This window comes from Trachypithecus francoisi, unplaced genomic scaffold (genome assembly GCF_009764315.1).
Source record: "Trachypithecus francoisi isolate TF-2019V2 unplaced genomic scaffold, Tfra_2.0 Lachesis_group6, whole genome shotgun sequence".
NCBI classification, from domain to species: domain Eukaryota; kingdom Metazoa; phylum Chordata; class Mammalia; order Primates; family Cercopithecidae; genus Trachypithecus; species Trachypithecus francoisi.
This window is the reverse complement of record NW_022681471.1, coordinates 72,801,427-72,818,985: the sequence shown is the minus strand read 5'-3', so window position 1 is coordinate 72,818,985 and position 17,559 is coordinate 72,801,427. Positions and strand designations below refer to the sequence as shown.

The following is a 17,559-nucleotide window of genomic DNA, read 5'->3' as shown; positions in this document are numbered from 1 at the left end:
GGTATACTTAGTGGTAGATGCATAAAAAGAAAGGGTGGAGTCCATAAAATGGGTTAAACTTTGGCCCGTTGGAATGGCTAAATGTTTCACTCTGGCCCAACTGTCTCTGGCAGGGCAGGAGAAGTGCAAGAAATATGTCAGTTGCCACATGACCTTATTTTTTATAAAAACTACACAATTGTCCTGTATGAAGAAGAAAGACTCTTGAGAGATGGGAAATGGAAACATGTGGCTTTTGGGGTTTCTGTGACTATAAAATCGGTTCAGTACCTTAAACGGTCTCTGTATACACTTGAAAAAAATTAAATAACCAATATAAAATCCACTAGTAAGCTTTACTTCAGACTCTTTCCCTAAACCAAAACATTTGTTACTGCAGGATGAAACTGTTGCTTGCATGGCTGCAGCCATTGATACTGCGGTGGAACAAGAAGCTGTAAGTAATTGGTCCCTTTGTGTGGAACCAGGAGCTCTAACTGCCGTTTCCTATAATTTATCACTCAACTGAAAAAGAGAACCTGTGATTGTTACCATCTTCCGTAGAATGCCTGGGAAATCCAGAAATCTTTAGTGTAAATCTCAGCTTCATAAAATCCCTACCTTGGATAGGCTCTACCACTAATAGTATAACTGGTAACGGGGGCCAGGACTTCTCAAGGATGTAATGTTCCATATTTGCAACCCAGCTTACAGATTTCTTGTTAGAGGCTAGTATTCTGCATCAACCGTCCAGCAAGTTAAAAATGAGGAGAGGAAAAAATGAGGAAATTATGGCAAAGTCAAAAAAACATCAGAGGAGAAATTGAAGAGAATTTTTTCTCAGCATAATTTTCTATGGATGAGATATTAGGGGCTAAAAGAACCAAGGAAAATAATTTGAGTGTTCAGATCACAAGGATAGATAAAATGTATTAGATGTTGACTAAAGGTTATAAAGACAAAATGAAAGGCTGGATGATGGATTGCTTGAGACAGGCTTTTATCCCTAAAATGAATCTATGTCAGTAGTTTTCACATTCTGAAAGAAGGAAAATACTAGATCAGGTACTAGAGGTCAGCTGTGTGAGAACAAATGAACCTTTTTCTCAATTTCCAGGACCTTCTGTCCTGTAAGGACCCCTTGGAATGATGGAATGAGGTAAAAGTAAGACATGCCATCCAGATCAACAAAGGAAAGAGCAAAGAAACTTAGTTGATTCTAAAAGAGTCCATTAAAGTGTATAAGAAATAAGGTGCTTGAGAGAGCAGAGAACGAGGCTAGCTCAGTTTATTTCAGATACTTAAAACAAATGCGAGCCACCGTTGTAAAGGAACAGAAATACTGTTAATGGAGAAGTGCCCGTGAGACTTGATGAAATAGTGCCTAAGGAACTTCATTTGCTTGTTTCTCTTATAAATCGTTATCCTGATTTTTTTTCCAGCAAGTAGAAACCAGTCCAGAGACGAGCAGGTCTTCTGACGCTTTTACCACTCAGCATGCTCTCCGTCAAGCGCAGATGTCTAAGGAGCTGGTTGAGTTGAATAAAGCGCTTGCACTGAAAGAGGCCCTGGCTAGGAAGATGACTCAGAATGACAGCCAACTACAGCCCATTCAGTACCAATACCAGGTAAACTATTTCCTAGGGCAGTATTTGTTCATGTCTACAGTCTCTTAAACTGAATGGGAAGAAAACAACAAGCATACCATTTTTGATGATGAAAAGACAACAAAATGTATATAGTATAATGGGAGTTGTACTGTTGGTTTAAAAAGAGGATACATTCAGGACAGGGAGCCTGTAATTTTGTTCCATTTAATCTATCTAATGCCTTACCTTATGCCACAGGTATTTAATAAATTGTTTGATAATGTTATAATAAATGTGGTCCCTACTTACAGAAAAATTATATTCTAATAACTATGCTTGGATTCTGAGAAAAACACATCTTTTGGTAAATAGTCTGGGTTATAGTATGAATTATGAAGAGACTAGTGGATGTCACATGACTTGATAAATGGCTAAACTTTTTTCTAATAGTAGTTCTAAGTGACCTTTGCCAATTAATAATCAGGTCTTTACTTAAAGGCAAATCCTTGGCTTTCAGGTTACCCACAAGAAATGGCCCTTGCTCCAGACTTATTTTCCCTTGTAGACCAGTGTTTCTCATTGTTTGTGATTACAGACAAAAGGATATTAGGATGGGTGGTAGGGGAACGAGTGGGTTGTTTTCCCATCCAGCTATATCCTACTACTCCCAAGGTATTATATGCTTATATTGAGGAATAGCTCTAGTACCCATGCTTTCTTTTCCCCCCATGGCAGCTATTCATATGACATACTTTATTTTCAATGTATAACCATTAAAAACACTTTATAAGTTTACACTGTACAGTTGTTCTCACATCTAAAAAAAAGACACAGGGGGCAGGGAGAGCTTTTGGATTCGATTCCAGTTGTCCTAACACCCGATCCATCCTGGGAAGGAGCCTTTTGAAGACAGAAGTGGGGAGGAGAGAACAGTAGACAAGAGAGGTAGACAGTTGGCCCAAGGATGCCCTTGGTCCCTTCCCTCCTGAGGGCCTTTTCCTTGGGGGGTCCCCCAGGGCCCACGACTGCAGGACCTTCACCAGGAAACCAGGCTGAATGGGAAGAAGGTTCACAGTATTGGGGGCTGGGAAGGGGAGCCAGGATGAGGAGGAAGGACAGCTTCTGGCTATCTTCCCAGCTGCTGGGGGTTGGAGTTTTTTTTTTTTTTTTTTTTTTTTGGCACTGTCTACAAGGTCTTCCTGGGGTGGGAGGAGGAGGAACTGGGGTTTAGGATTCTTTTCTTGTGGAGTTAGGATTCTTTCCATTCGAAGACGGGCCATCTGGCCTATGGTGAGGTTCCCAAGGGATAAACAGTCAGGGTCTTCTGCCTCCTGCTTCCCCAGGACTTCCACCCCCTGCCTGGCTGGCATCATCTAGACAACCTTTTGTAGAACCAAGACAAGTGAGAGAGGTGAGCAGAGCTGGAGCCAAGCCAGGAGCAGGGAAAGAAAAAAATGTATGCTTTCTCCAGGCCCTCCAACTTATCTTCCTCTTCCAAGAGGAGAGACTATAGGGTTGGTTTTTATTGGTAGTGGTTCCCAGTCTCAGGAGTCCAAATGAGGCTAGTGTTTTCCACCTGTTCTTGGTCTAGACAGCCCCAGTCCCTCCCCAGGCTACACTAATGACTGGCCTAGATCAGTAGTTGGCAGATTCTCATGCATGTCAGAATCATCTGGAAGGCTCCTTAAAACCCCAACTTGCAGGTCCCCACTCCATAAGCTCTAATTCAGTGCGTCTTGGGTGGGGCCAATAATTTGCACTTCTGTCAAGTTCCCAGGTGATATTCCTGCTGCTGGAATGCAATACAAGAAACACTGGCCTAGAATGGTGCCCACAGTCACATCCTCAGCAACCTGGTGCCTCCTGGGCAGTACTAAGGAGCCGGGCCACAGCTGGCAAAGCCCAGCCTTAGGGGTACCAACATCACCTGGGAAGCTGCTGGGAATGGTCTACGGGTGAGCCCCCAGTGCAGAGAAGTAAACTAAGGCACAGCGTTCAGCGGCAGAGCTAGGAGAGGAGCGGGATACCAGGGACCAGTAGAGAATGGATGGGGCTGCAGGACCCTACAACAAGTACTCATGCTTTTTTAAAAATTACCAGCTCTCATACATTTTCAGAGTAAAAACAAAAAAAGTGATTCTGCTAATTAATTTTCACCACTTTTTCCCCCTAGGTTAGAGGTTGCTTCCAAAATAATAACTGAGTTGCCAATAGAGGTTTTTTTCCCTTTTGTTATCATGGTCTTTTTTAACTTTTAAAAAACTTAGTTTTTTGTAATGCCAGCACTTTGGGAGGCTGCAGTGGGCAGATCACTTGAGCCCAGGAGTTTGAGACCAGCCTGGGCAACATGGCGAAACCCTGTCTCCACAAAAAATACAAAAATTAGCTGGGCCTGCTGGTGTGAGCCTGTAGTCCCAGCTACTTGGGAGGCTGAGGTGGGAGGATCACCTGAGCACAGGGAGGTCCAGGCTGCAGTGAGCTGAGATCACACCACTGCAATGCAGCCTGAGTGACAGAGTGAGACCATCTCAAACAAAAAAAACTGTGGCTGGGCATGGTGCTCACACCTGTAATCCTAGCACTTTGGGAGGCCAAGGCAGGCAGATCACCTGAGGTCAAGAGTTCAAGACCAGCCTGGCCAACATGGTGAAACCCTGTCTCTACTAAAAATACAAAAATTAGCTTCATGCCTTTAATCCCAGCTACTTGGGAGGCTGAGGCAGGAGAATCGCTTGAACCCAGGAGATGGAGGTTGCAGTGAGCCGAGATTGCACCACTGCACTCTAGCCTGGGTGACAGAGTGAGACCCTGTCTCAAAAAAACAAACAAACAAAAAAACTTAATTTTTTTCTATGTCAAACAAATGCATATATATCATTTTTTAAAGTCAAATACTATAATACTTAGAAAACTCAAAGTAGTTCTCTATTCCTATTCTGACATTTACCTCCATATTTCTAGATAAGAATTGGCAGTATAATTATGTTACATGTTTTAGATAACTATCTATTGACCTCCCACAGTGGAAGACAAGAATGTAGCTCTCTTATCCCACCACCTGTGCACACTGCCTCACTTTCTTCGTTCAAAATGGTTATATCACCCTTTTTGTTTAAATGAATATTTAGTGTTTAAATTATTCTGATTATGTAAATATGTTTAAAATTGAGCCATAAGTATGATTGCATTTCTTTTCTTGTATAGCTCTTTATATTTTCTAGAGATAACATTTTTTCCATTTACTTAGTTTTCTATATACCTGTCAATAATTTTATCTCCAAACTTCTTGACAAAACTATAAAACTCATCCCAGCACTTTGGGATGCCGAGGTGAGCGGATCACGAGGTCAGGAGATAGAGACTATCCTGGCTAACACGGTGAAACCCCGTCTCTACTAAAAATACAAAAATTAGCTGGGCGTGGTGGCGGGCACCTGTAGTCCCAGCTACTCGGGAGACTGAGGCAGGAGAACGGCATGAACTCAGGAGGCAGAGCTTGCAGTGAGCCGAGATCGCGCCATTGCCCTCCAGCCTGGGCGACAGAGCAAGACTCTGTCTCAAAAAAAGAAAAAAAGAAAAAAAACTATAAAACTCTTCATTTTGGTCAGACATACCAGGTAATTTATCCATTTCTTTCTTGAAAACAACCCTTCTGGAGTCTTCTATCCTGGTTTACTTTCTCTAGGCTGTTGTCCAGCCACCAGCTTGGTACCGTCATCCTGGGGATTGCTTCATTTCTTTCTCATGTCTGTGTTGACATGGATTTCATGTCTTCCTCCTCTTTAGTATACCCCTTTGCTTTGGTGGAATAAAACCCCAATACCTTTCTGAGAATGCATACATGAAAGGGAAATACTTTAAAGCTTTGCATGTCTGAAAATTGCTTTTTCAAAATTCTTATACTTGTTAGTTTGGCTGCGTTTACAATTCTACAGAAATGTTTTCTTCATTATTTTGAAGGCCTTGCTCCATTGTCTTCTATTTCCAGTATTGCTGTTGAGAAGTCTCTTATAATTTTGCATTATTTGTAATAGACCTATATATTTTTTTACTTTGGAAACTTTCAGGATCTTTTCATTGTCCCCAGGTGTTACTTAATTTCACAATGTTGGGCCTTGGTATAGTTTCCTGTTTTTTGTTTGTTTGTTTGTTTGTTATTGTTGTTTTTATAGAGACAGGGTCTTGCTCTGTTACCCAGGCTGGAGTGCAGTGGTGCCATCACAGCTCACCGCAGCCTCAACTTCCTGGGCTCAGGTGGTCCTCCTGCCTCAGCCTCCCAAGTTGCTGGGACGACAGGTATGTGCCACCATGCCTGGCTAATTTTTTATTTTTTGTAGAGATGAAGTCTCACTATGTTGCTGAGGCTGGTCTCAAATTCCTGGTCTTTAGTGATCCTCCCAGCCTCCCAATCCTAAAGTGCTAGGATTACAGGCATGTACCACCACACCCAGCCTTCTTTTCTCATTTATTGTGCTTGGTGCTTGACTGGTCCTTTCAATCTAGAAATGTGTACTCCTTTCTGGGCAGTTTTTTCCTATCATTTCTTTGATAATGCTATCTCTACATTTTCTCTGTTTTCTCTTTCTTGCACTTCTCTTAGATATTGGATCTCTTAGATTTAGTTTCTACTTTTCTGATATCTTTCTTCCTATTTTCTATTTCTTTGTCTTTTTATTCCACTCTGGGAGATTTCCCTTCATTCTTAGTGAATTATTTCATTTGGCTATTAATTTCCAAGGTCTCCTTTTGATCCTGTAATTGTTCCTTGTTATAGCCTTTTATTCTTTTTGTGTGGATTCACAGCCCATCTCTAAGAATATGAATTAAATTTTATCAAGGTTTTCTTCTTCTTCCTGCTTTGCCAAACTTTGTTTCCTCCAGATTTCCTTTCTCTAATATGTTTGTTTTGGTCTGTCTTTCAGGTAAGACACTTTCCTCAAATTTCTAGTGAGCCATGGCTATCCATTCATATTTAAGAGGGAGGCACTAAAAGCCAATAGCAAGTTGTATGTGCATGGATTTCTCTTAGGCTAATCAATTTCCAATAAAGAACTCTTTTATTCTTTTGCCTAGAGTTGTGTGGGCCTAGTGGTGGTATGCCATAGTTCTAGTAACCCAGAGAAAATAAGGGAGTTGAAGTCTCTCCAATCATAGACAGACTTTTATTTAATCCCTGTCAGCAGTATGGTACTGCATCCCTGCTATTAGCTGTGTCCAACCTGTTAGGTTCGGCCTCTCTAGAAAGGAAGCCTCTGTTCCACTCTGTGCCTCCGTGGTACGTATTGGCTTGCTTCTTCTTGATATTTGTCCTGTAGGAGTTATATTTTAGCTTTTTCCACTCTGGACGTCAGTTACTTCTTATCCAGCTGTTTTCTTCTTCCAAAAGTTTGTTGATATCTCTCAACTGCTCTCCTCGTCTCTCTTCATTCTTGTTGATTTATACTTCCTTTTTTGTTCATTTTCATGGGATTTCAGGAGGGAGTAAGTTAAATATGTAGCTCAATTGTCCATATTAACAGGACATACAATGCAGGCATACAAGGTCAAATGTATTTTGGCTTTTCCAGGATAAACAAAGGATTACTGGTAAGGCTGAGAAGTGATTCCTCCTTTCTTATACTCTTGCCTGGAAACATGGGGATATGTGTTCCCCCATTGTATTTCTTTCTTTCTTTCTTTCTTTTTTCTTTAACCAGAGAGGGGTATATTTATTTTCTCACATTTAAAAAAGAAAAAAGCTGAACATAAGTAGTCTGGGGCACGTATAGCTGCAAAGGCCCAGGATCCTTCCTGCTTTCTGCTTCCTTGGCCTTAGGGTGTGAATCTTGTCCTCATGCTCTCAAGACAGCTGGCTGAGCATCAGCCATCACATCCACATTCCGGGCAGGAAGAAGGCAAAGGTGAAGGGTATTGCACATGTCAGCTGAGCTCCCTTTACAGGGTCTTTCCTGCAAGTCTCTCCCGACACCATCCACTTGCATGCTACAACTGCCCACCCTGGGCTGTGAGGGAGGGTAGGACATGACTTTTGTCTGCCCGCTTATCAGAATTGGGCAGAAGCACTGGGATTCTGTTAGTAGGGAGGAAGGATAATAGATGCTGGGTTAACAATTTGCAGTCCCCACCACAGCCAGGACTTAGGCAGGGGTGATCCCCACTAAAAGCCAAAGGTTTCATGCCTGGCTGTAGGGGAGAGGTGCTTGGGCTGGGGTCCTGCCTTGTCTTAACAAATATGAGGCTCTTGTTAAATATTTAACCCTGTGAGGGTGGCTTGTGGCCCACGTGCACCCTAATCAGCTGCCTGACATGCCTCAGCCCACTTCAGGGCTCCCAGTTCACCCTGGGGCGGGGGAGGCCTGGGGCATGCTGTTTTCACACACACACCTCCTAGTTGATTTCTTTTTCTTCTATAATTTATAAAATTAACACTGCACTTATTGGAAGACATGAAAATCCAAAGATGTGTAGAGAAAAAGTTCACCTCCCTGTGCCCCACCCCTGACTAACCCATGTTAACAGCCTGACCTGCTCCCAGGGGATTCTGGGATCCTGGAAGGTCCTTGAGAAACTCAGTAGTCCTAGACCAGTGCTGGGGGTGGTGGGAGGATGGGCTGGGGAGGGAAGGGGTCTCCTCAGCAGGCCGAGCCTTGGTTGCTCAACCCCGCTGACACCGACTACACATGGAGCGAGGAATGTGCCGAGGGCTCAGCCGCATGGGTGGTCCTTGTGGCCTCTGCCACTGCCCTGGGCAGTCGTCACTCAGCCACGTCAACAAGCAACACTGGGGAGGCAGGCCTGGGCCACCTGAACCTTCACCTCAGTCCTGGTTGACACCTCAGGACTGGTCGTTATCTGGACTTTGGCTGCAGGGCTTCTGGGCAGAAAGAGCAGATCCAATTGGCTCGTCCTAGCCATGTGCTCCCAGAGCAGCCTGCCCAGGGATCTGGAGAGCAGCAGTCGGATCCTAACCTACTTTGCACCAACAGGCAGGAAAGGGCGCCTTGAGTCTGCCACTCCAGGGTTTCAGAAGCAGGCTGCCCTGAGGCCCAAATTTCGCAAGGGCTCCTTCTAAGGCCTGGGCTGTGTCCAGATGTTGGACCACATGCAAAGAATGGAGGCCAAGTCCAGAAAGAGGAGGGCCCTCCCCCATGGGAATGCGCATGTGGGAAGGGCGCATTTGCCCCTAGATCCTAGGCTGGATCTAGGCTCAGGAGGCTAACCCCTATGGACCAGCCCACCTGTTCAGCCAATGGGCAGCCACAGCAAGGGCAGAGGGAACAGCAGAGGCAGCCCATGTGGTCACAGGTCCCATGGGCTCCAGAGCTCTCAGCTCCAGGCACCCCTGCCTCCCCTGCTTCAAGCCTATTGGGGGCACACTTCCTGCTGTGTCTGGCCACTAACCTCTGCCCACACCACTAAAGGTCCGTAGCTAGGACTCTCCTTAGTTGAATCCTTTGCTAACACAAAAGGAAAAAGCCAAATCTCATCTCACAAGACCTTTATTTGAGGTGCACCATGCATGGAGCCTTGCCCCAAATGCCATGGTCATCACATTCAGGAAGAGGCAGACATCCCCACAACAGTCACATGCTGAAGCTTCTGTCTGCAATGTCTGGTGCAGAGTTCTCACTCAGCAGACCCGTATCATCATAGACATCACCATGTTATCAGTCCCTGGACTGGATATTGTCCTCGGGTTACAGAAGGGGTTGCACATCACATCTATGTAGGAGTTGTGCAGCTTCCAGAACATCCTGTGGATTTCATTGTCTCAAAGAGCTGTGTTGGAGGGATTCACCACCATGACAAACTTCACCTTGGAGATGGTAGTGTAGCTCTGTCTGCATAGCTGGTTAGGGAATGCACTTGTAACACAAGGACTGCTGGGACAGCAGGTAAAGAACCTGCCAGCTGAGGGCCCTCTGTGTGCCCTCACTTTGGAGAAATCTGACAATCTTGAATCACAGGAAGTGCCCAGGCTGGGCTGGTCCTGCAGTGACCACACTGGGGGCATGCCTAGATACTTCGTTGGGGGCAACTGGTGTTTACTGGAGAAACAAAGGGCAGGCAGCTAAGCCTTACCCAATTCAGGCTCCAGAACCGAGCCACTCAGACTCTGAGTTTCTATGTGCACCTGGGATGCCTCACCCTCTTTATGAATCAATGCCTGGTCCAGAAAGTTAACTGCAAAACCAGAGACTTCATAAATAAGGCGGACCTCCTCTGTAGAGGCCATGTTGTTTTGTAAAATAGTGGCTACTGGCACATGTCACCATGGACAAGCTACATTACTGCTCTTGGAACGTCTTTGAACTCCATGGTCTCAAGTGATTTGTCCAAAGGGACTGGTCGAGAGTTTCTAGTGACTTATGAGGCAAGACCTTGTAGTCCTCTGTGGGGTAGAGCAGGCCCAGATAGAGCTCCCTCTGGTTGACCAGGGCCTTCCCCATTGAGGAGATCTTCTCATCCACCATGTCCAGAGATGTGTGCACCATGTATTGGAACCTCAGCTCGTTCTCCGTGGGGGTGCTGCGGATGTAGAGAGGGTAATTCTCCTTGGTGATCACCGGGATGCATGTCGCCGTCTTGGGAGACCAGCACTGGGTGCCCCGCCCATTGTATTTCTAACTCTACAAAGGGGTGCTAGTAAGGAGCTATAGCTGTAGTAAGAGATCTAGTCCTTTTCCCCATGGCATCAAATATCCTTGATTAAGTTAAGAAGAAATAATTTTTTTTTTAGACGGAGTCTTGCTCTGTCACCCAGGCTGGTGTGTAGTGGTGCAATCTCTGTGCACTGCGACCTCCACCTCTTGAGTTCAAGCGATTCTCCTGCCTCAGCCTCCCAAGTAGCTGGGATTACAGGTCTGCGCCACCATGCCTGGCTAATTTTTGTATTTTTAGTAGAGACGGGGTTTCACCATGTTGGCCAGGCTGGTCTCAAACTCCTGACCTTAGGTTATCTGCCTGCCTCGGCCTCCCAAAGTGCTGGCATTACAGGTGTGAGCCACTGCACAAGGCCTGAAATAAATTCTTAACGTAATCAATACCTTTTACTCACATGTGAATCACCCTTTTTTTCTCTAAGAAATAAAAGCAGTTTTTAATTCAATTATTTATTTATTTATTTAGAGACAAAGTCTCACTCTCTCGCCCAGGCTGGAGTGCAGTGGCGTGATCATAGCACACTCCAGTCTTGACTTTCTGGGCTCAAGTGATCCTCCACCTCAGCCTCCTGAGTTGCATGGTATTTTTCCTGTCACTTGTAAAGAATTGCCAGAGAAAAATAGGGGGAGGCATAGGGTCTGACTAATGAAGATTACCATGAGTTGTAGTAAACCAGGACTTAAATTTTTGAATAATTCCCCCTTGTGGAGTTGGTAAGACAATTAGGGACTAAATGTGGTGTATATATAATGAATAGAAACTATTTTTCACCTATCAGATTGGTAATAGTTTTTAAGTGTAGCAATATCAAATGTTGACAAGGGTGCAAGCAAAGTACTCTCATACTTAGCTGGCAAGAGTGGAGTAGCCCCTTTGGATGACAATTTGGCAGGTCTATAAAAATTGAAAATGTGGCCGGGCGCGGTGGCTCAAGCCTGTAATCCCAGCACTTTGGGAGGCCGAGACGGGCGGATCACGAGGTCAGGAGATCGAGACCATCCTGGCTAATACGGTGAAACCCTGTCTCTACTTAAAAATACAAAAAAAACTAGCCGGGCGACGAGGCGGGCGCCTGTAGTCCCAGCTACTCGGAGGCTGAGGCAGGAGAATGGCGTAAACCCGGGAGGCGGAGCTTGCAGTGAGCTGAGATCCGGCCACTGCACTCCAGCCTGGGTGGCAGAGCAAGACTCCGTCTCAAAAAAAAAAAAAAAAATTGAAAATGTATACCCTCATGACTGTGTAATTCCCACTTCTCTCTACCCTAGTAAAACCTTGCACATGTGCACAGAAGGCATGTACCAGAATATTTCATTATGGCAAAAAAACAAGGCAGATCTATATAGCTGATATAAATAAATCTCCATGACTAATTAAGTAAAAAAAGGCAAGTTACAGAATAACATATATATATGTCTATATTTAACACATTTTAATTGCTATAAACACACGTGTGTGTGTATATACTATATATTTCTTACATCAATTACATATTCTAGTAATGGATATTATGTGATATGTAATATATAATACATTTATTTAATATATAATCATGCACCAATAATGACATTTCAGTCAATGACAGACTATGGATACAATGATGGTCCCATAAGATTATAATACTGTATTTTTAACTGTACCATTTTTATGTTTAGATACAAAATACTTACCATTATGTTATAATCACCCACAGTATTCAGTACAGTCACATGATATACAGTTTTATAACCTAGGAGCAATAGGCTATACCATATAGCCTGGGTGTATAGTAGGCTATACTATATAGATTTGTATAAGTGTATACTAGCATGTTCACATGATGATGAAATTGCTTAACAATGCATTTCTTAGAATGTATTCCTGTTATTAAGTGACATGACTGTGTATGTAAATGTCTAGATATGTAATATTTGAATATGTAAATGTCTAGAAAAAATGGAAGATATGCATCAAGCTGGTAACAGTGCTTGCTTCTGGAGGGGAACTGGAATTTTGGCAGGGGTGAGGCAGTCAAGGGAACTTGACCTTTATATGTATTATCTTTTTTTTATATAAATATATTTATATGTTACTTCTATAAGTAAAAATATAGAATATATTTTCTATGTTATAAGTATAGATGAATATGGAATATATTTATCATATAAAGAATATATGAATATACATACATACATACACACCCATGTTGTTAGTGATTTTAAATATGCAGGGTAGGCTAGGCGTGGTGGCTCACGCCTGTAATGCCAATACTTTGGGAGGCCGAGGTGGGTGGATCACTTAAGTTCAGGAGTTTGAGACCAGGCTGGCCAACATGGTGAAACCCTGTCTCTACAAAAAATACAAAAATTATCCAGGTATGGTGGTGGGTGCCTGTAATCTCAGCTACTTGGGAGACTGGGGCACAAGAATCCTTTGAACCTGGAAGACAGAGGTTGCGGTAAGCCGAGATCACACCACTGCACTCCAGCCTAGGCGACAGAGCAAGATTCTGTCTCAAAAAAAAAAAAAAAAGCAAGGTAACTATAAAGATTGATTTTCATTGATTATACTGTAGTGACTGAGTACATTGCTTGGAAAACAGCTCTAGCCTATTTAGAAAGCATTTAGAAAGCTTCTCTGATATAGCCCCACCTAATCTGCCTCTGCTTCTTTGTGTCAGTCTAATACTGGTCTAGGGTCTGCATATAATCTTCTTCGCTGCCAGCTACTCATCCGGTCAGTTTTCTCCGATCTTTTTTGGTTATGAGAATAGGATGGAATTTGGATTTTCCACTGTCAAACTTGTTTCTAGACTTCTTTTTCTAAATGCTTGCAGAACTGCAGTTGTTATTGAGTAGATAAGTTTGAAAGTTCTGAATATAAGAATATTTGTGCAGCTCTTTACAGTTTACAAAATGTCTGCCTTTTTATCTTATTTGATCTTCCCAACAACCCTATGAGGTAGGTGCTATTATTAATTATTGACATAGATAGGGAAACCTTTGGGAGTCCGTAAGAGCTCCCCTAGATCGAATGACTCACTAGGAGGACTCACAGGACTCAGTATATAGTCATACTCACAGTTAAGATTTATGGGGCTGGGTGCTGTGGCTCATGCCTATAATCCTAGCACTTTAAGGAGGCCAAGGTGGGAGGATCGCTTGAGCCCAGGAGTTCAAGACCAGCCTGGGCAACATGGCGAAAACCCATCACTACAAAAAAATACAAAAATTAGCCAAGTTGGTGGCACACTCCTATAGTCCTCACTACTCAGGAGGCTAAGGTGGGAGGATCACTTGAGCCCAGGAGATAAAGGCTGCAGTGAACCATGATCATGCCTCTGTACTCCAGCCTAGGTAAGAGTGAGACTCTGTCTCAAAAGAAAGAAGAGAGAGAGAGACAGAGAAGATGGGAGAAGGGGAGGGAAGAAAGCAAGGCGAGGCGAGGCGGAGGAGGGAGGGAGGGAGGGAAAAGAAAAGAAAAAAAGAAAGAAAATAAGCAAATGAAGGGCCAGATGTGGTGGCTCACACCTGTAATCCTAGCACTTTTGGAGGCAGAGGCAGGAGGATCACTTGAGCTCAGGAGTTTAAGACCAACCTGGGCTATATATATATATATATACACACACCACACACACACACACACTATATAATATGATATAGTATATATATACAAACACATATACATTCATACACATACACACGTATATAAACTCTTTTCTGAACAGAAACCAAAACTAAAAGATGAAGTGACTTTCCTTAAAGATACTTATTAAGTGTGGCAGTCAAGATTAAAACCCAGACCCTCAGATTTTAAACATTTCCTACTACGTGATTTTAATCTCCATCAAATCAAGAATAAATGTTTTCAGCGTGCAATCTAAGTGGTAAAATTTAATGCATAGTTCCTTGAGACATGGAATGCTGAAGTGGTTTTTCTTCCTGTGCCATGTAATGTCTTCTTTCTCTTTTACCTATAACCTTTCTAGGATAACATAAAAGAGCTAGAATTAGAAGTCATCAATCTGCAAAAGGAAAAGGAAGAATTGGTTCTTGAACTTCAGACAGCAAAGAAAGATGTCAACCAAGCCAAGTAAGATTAAAGTTAATAAATGTTATTTCAAGTCCCTACTATGTGTGAGGAGCTTTGCAAGAAATAGAGAAGTAGAAGTCCCATGTACTGCCTCTAAAGATTTAAACCTAGTTATGAAGAGGAAACCTAAACACAAAAGTGGTTAAATAATTGCAATTTTAAATAGCGTCTCAAGTTGACAGTAAAAGAATGTCATAACACAGCACATGATTAGTAGCCAAATAAATTTCTTAGACAGTAATTGTGTTAAGAGTCCAGAGGCAAGAAATATCAATTCAGGCTACCATGATCAAGGAAGGCTTTGTAAAAAGCGCTTGAGCTGGCTTTTGAAAGATTATCACATTTACTAGATAACAGCAGTTTCTTTGTCCCTGCGCTAATGGTAAATTAGCTTGTGAATGGAATTAATGTCCAGGCTAGTGATTAAAAAAATCAATCTCGCCATCTCTTACCAGTTAAGAATAAAACCAAAGCGGATAGCCATAACATCCTACTCTCCTTCAGACCTCTGCTGTATGGGCTATGCTACCTTCTTTTTACTCAGTGACTCCATGTTATCTCTCGGTTGAGTCTAAAGCTCATGTTTGTAAAAGTTATGCTGAATGTTTACTTTCTATCTCAGACTTCTATAATAGTCATCAGAATTCTTCATAGCTAAAGTGAAGTGAAATGCCTTCAAAGAACCATTTTGATGCAAAAGGGGCGGCGTATATTGAGGCAGTTGCATTGCTGTGTACTAAAAGTTGTCTTACTCTTTGTATTAAGCTCCTATTATTGAGACAGGTTTGGTTGTTTGGGTGGTATTCTTTTTTCAAGATGGCTATGTGACTAGTCACCTGTTTTGTATATGTCAGGATTGTAACTCTGGGAGTCTAGTATTATGCCTTTTGAAGTCAGGCTTTGCTGCTGGTAGTCCTCACTTCTACAGCATCCGTGTTTAGGTTGAGTGAGCGCCGCCGCAAACGTCTCCAGGAGCTGGAGGGTCAAATCGCTGATCTGAAGAAGAAACTGAATGAGCAGTCCAAACTTCTGAAACTAAAGGAATCCACAGAGCGTACTGTCTCCAAACTGAACCAGGAGATACGGGTAATAAATTCTCATCCTTGCGTTTACCCCCATTGGAATTTACAAACATAGGTATTCCATTTAGAAATACACCAGAGGTGTTTTCAGGTGAGAAAATAGCAGGCAGGGCAATCATTTCAAGTGTGTGAATTTCCACAAATGCCCCTTTTGCAGAACATTGTGCTAGTGGTCATCTAGGATCTGCTCAATAAAACCTTGCTTTGACATTCAAAATTTAATGTTAGAGTCTCTGAAACCAAAGAACAAAGACATCTCCATGCTTAGTGGTTATATCCTGATCACCTTCCATGATCACGCAGCATAATTTCCTGAAGTAGTAACAAGATGACAGACACCTAGAGAAAATTCTCAGTTATTGAATATTCAACTTGTGGCACAACAAAGTGGTGGTTACAGGCTACTTGTACTGAAACCTTTAGAATACAGTGGTTGCTAGGTAGATTTGTCCTGGAGGCTTAGATGTTTCCTTGAAATTTCATTTGTATACAGTGAATTTAGGGCTGGATTTAGCTTGTAGGTACTTTTTCTTTACTATCTTCTCAGTGTTCACTTGTGTAGTCTATACTTGGAAACCCTGTGCAAACATAGCAAGGGTATTGTAAGCCTAATCAGAAAATCTGTTGGGGACCGCTTTCCCAGCCTAGTTCTGGCTTGTCTCTCTTCTTAATGGTAAGTCTATCCATCCGCACCAGCCTAGAATAAAGTGCAGATGACTAATACTTGTGCTGGTTTTTGTTTTTATAGATGATGAAAAACCAGCGGGTACAGTTAATGCGTCAAATGAAAGAAGATGCTGAGAAGTTTAGACAGTGGAAGCAGAAAAAAGACAAAGAAGTAATACAGTTAAAAGAACGAGTAAGTAACTAAACTTCTTGAAGGCCTAGCTAATAAATGCTTCTCTGAGCTGACTAACAATTTTGATGCTTCTCTTCAAATACCTCATGTCTCCAAAAGTGTGACATTTTCATGAATTTAACAACTTTGTATTAAATGTCTACTATGTCTATTATATTCAAGGTACTATCTACTAGGCACTGTGAGAAATAGAAAATTAGTAGTATATAAGCTCTGCCCTTGAAGAATGTCTTATCTAAAGGAGATGGTAAGACATAAGCATGGATTTCTCAAATACAAGGAAGAAAGAGATTTGGGCTATAAGAATAAAATACCAAAGTAACTAAGAGAAAGGAAAGCAAATTGCAGTTGGAGTGAAAAGATGATGGCTGAATAGGCCCTGAATAATAGGAAGGTTTTGATAGAGATAAGTATAAGCTCCAGATAGATAGATCAAAGAAATAGAGATGACAACTTTGTAGGCATAGTCAAGGAATGGCAAGTGGTCCAACTGGGTGAAGTATAGTAGTGGACCATTCCTTGGAAAGGCAAGTCGAAGCTGGATTATTAAAGATCCAAGAAGTTTGAACTCATTTTGTTAGTAGCATAAAGATTTTTAAGTGTTTTTAGAAAGTGTTATCAACACAATACTGCTTTAGAAAGATATATCTGGGAATAATGTATAGAGCAAACTGTAATATTGAGAAACAGAGGCAGAACAAGAGAAGATATTGTATATCCAGAAGAATTATAAGGGCCTGAATATACATCTGACAACAGAGCCCCAGAATGTATGAAGCAAACACTGACGGAAATGGAGAGAGAAATAGACAAATCAACAGTAATAAATATTTGGAGACTTCAATCCACCTCTTTATTTTCTTTCTTTTTTAGAGATGGGGTCTTGTTCTGTTGCCCAGGCTGGAGTGCAGTGGTGCAGTCATAGCTCACTGGAGCTTCAAATTCCTGGTCTCAAGCAATCCTCCCACCTCAGCCTCCTGAGTAGATAGGCCTACAGCTGTATACCACCACACCTGGCAAATTTTTTATTTTTTGTAGAGATGGAATCTCACTATGTTGCCCAGACTGATCTCGAACTCTTGGGCTCAAGAAGTCCTCTCACCTCAGCTTCCTAAAGTGCTGGTATTACAGGCATGAGCCACTGAACCCAGCCCCTACTTTAATAATGGATAGAACAATAGGCACAAGATCAGCAAGGATATTGAAGACTTCAACAATATAATACCTAGCAGTTCATACTACATTCATAAGAGATATTGGTCTATAGTTTATGTAATATGCTAGATTATACACTATACCTAACAGACATCTATAGACT

At 42.3% G+C, this 17,559-nt stretch overlaps 1 protein-coding gene and 1 pseudogene across 1 annotated transcript in view; one reads left to right on the top strand and one right to left on the bottom strand.

The window, feature by feature from the left end:
• LOC117077743 (chromosome-associated kinesin KIF4A) overlaps positions 1-16,253 on the top strand; it is an 84,695-nt gene extending 68,442 nt beyond the window's left edge. The window contains exons 13-17 of the mRNA XM_033201389.1: positions 380-436; positions 1,422-1,607; positions 14,197-14,300; positions 15,242-15,386; positions 16,131-16,253. Coding sequence (XP_033057280.1) covers positions 380-436; positions 1,422-1,607; positions 14,197-14,300; positions 15,242-15,386; positions 16,131-16,253 — 615 coding nt within the window. The remainder of the gene's footprint in view (positions 1-379; positions 437-1,421; positions 1,608-14,196; positions 14,301-15,241; positions 15,387-16,130) is intronic.
• LOC117077200 lies at positions 9,199-10,138 on the bottom strand (annotated as a pseudogene).
• Positions 16,254-17,559: the final 1,306 nt, after the last annotated feature.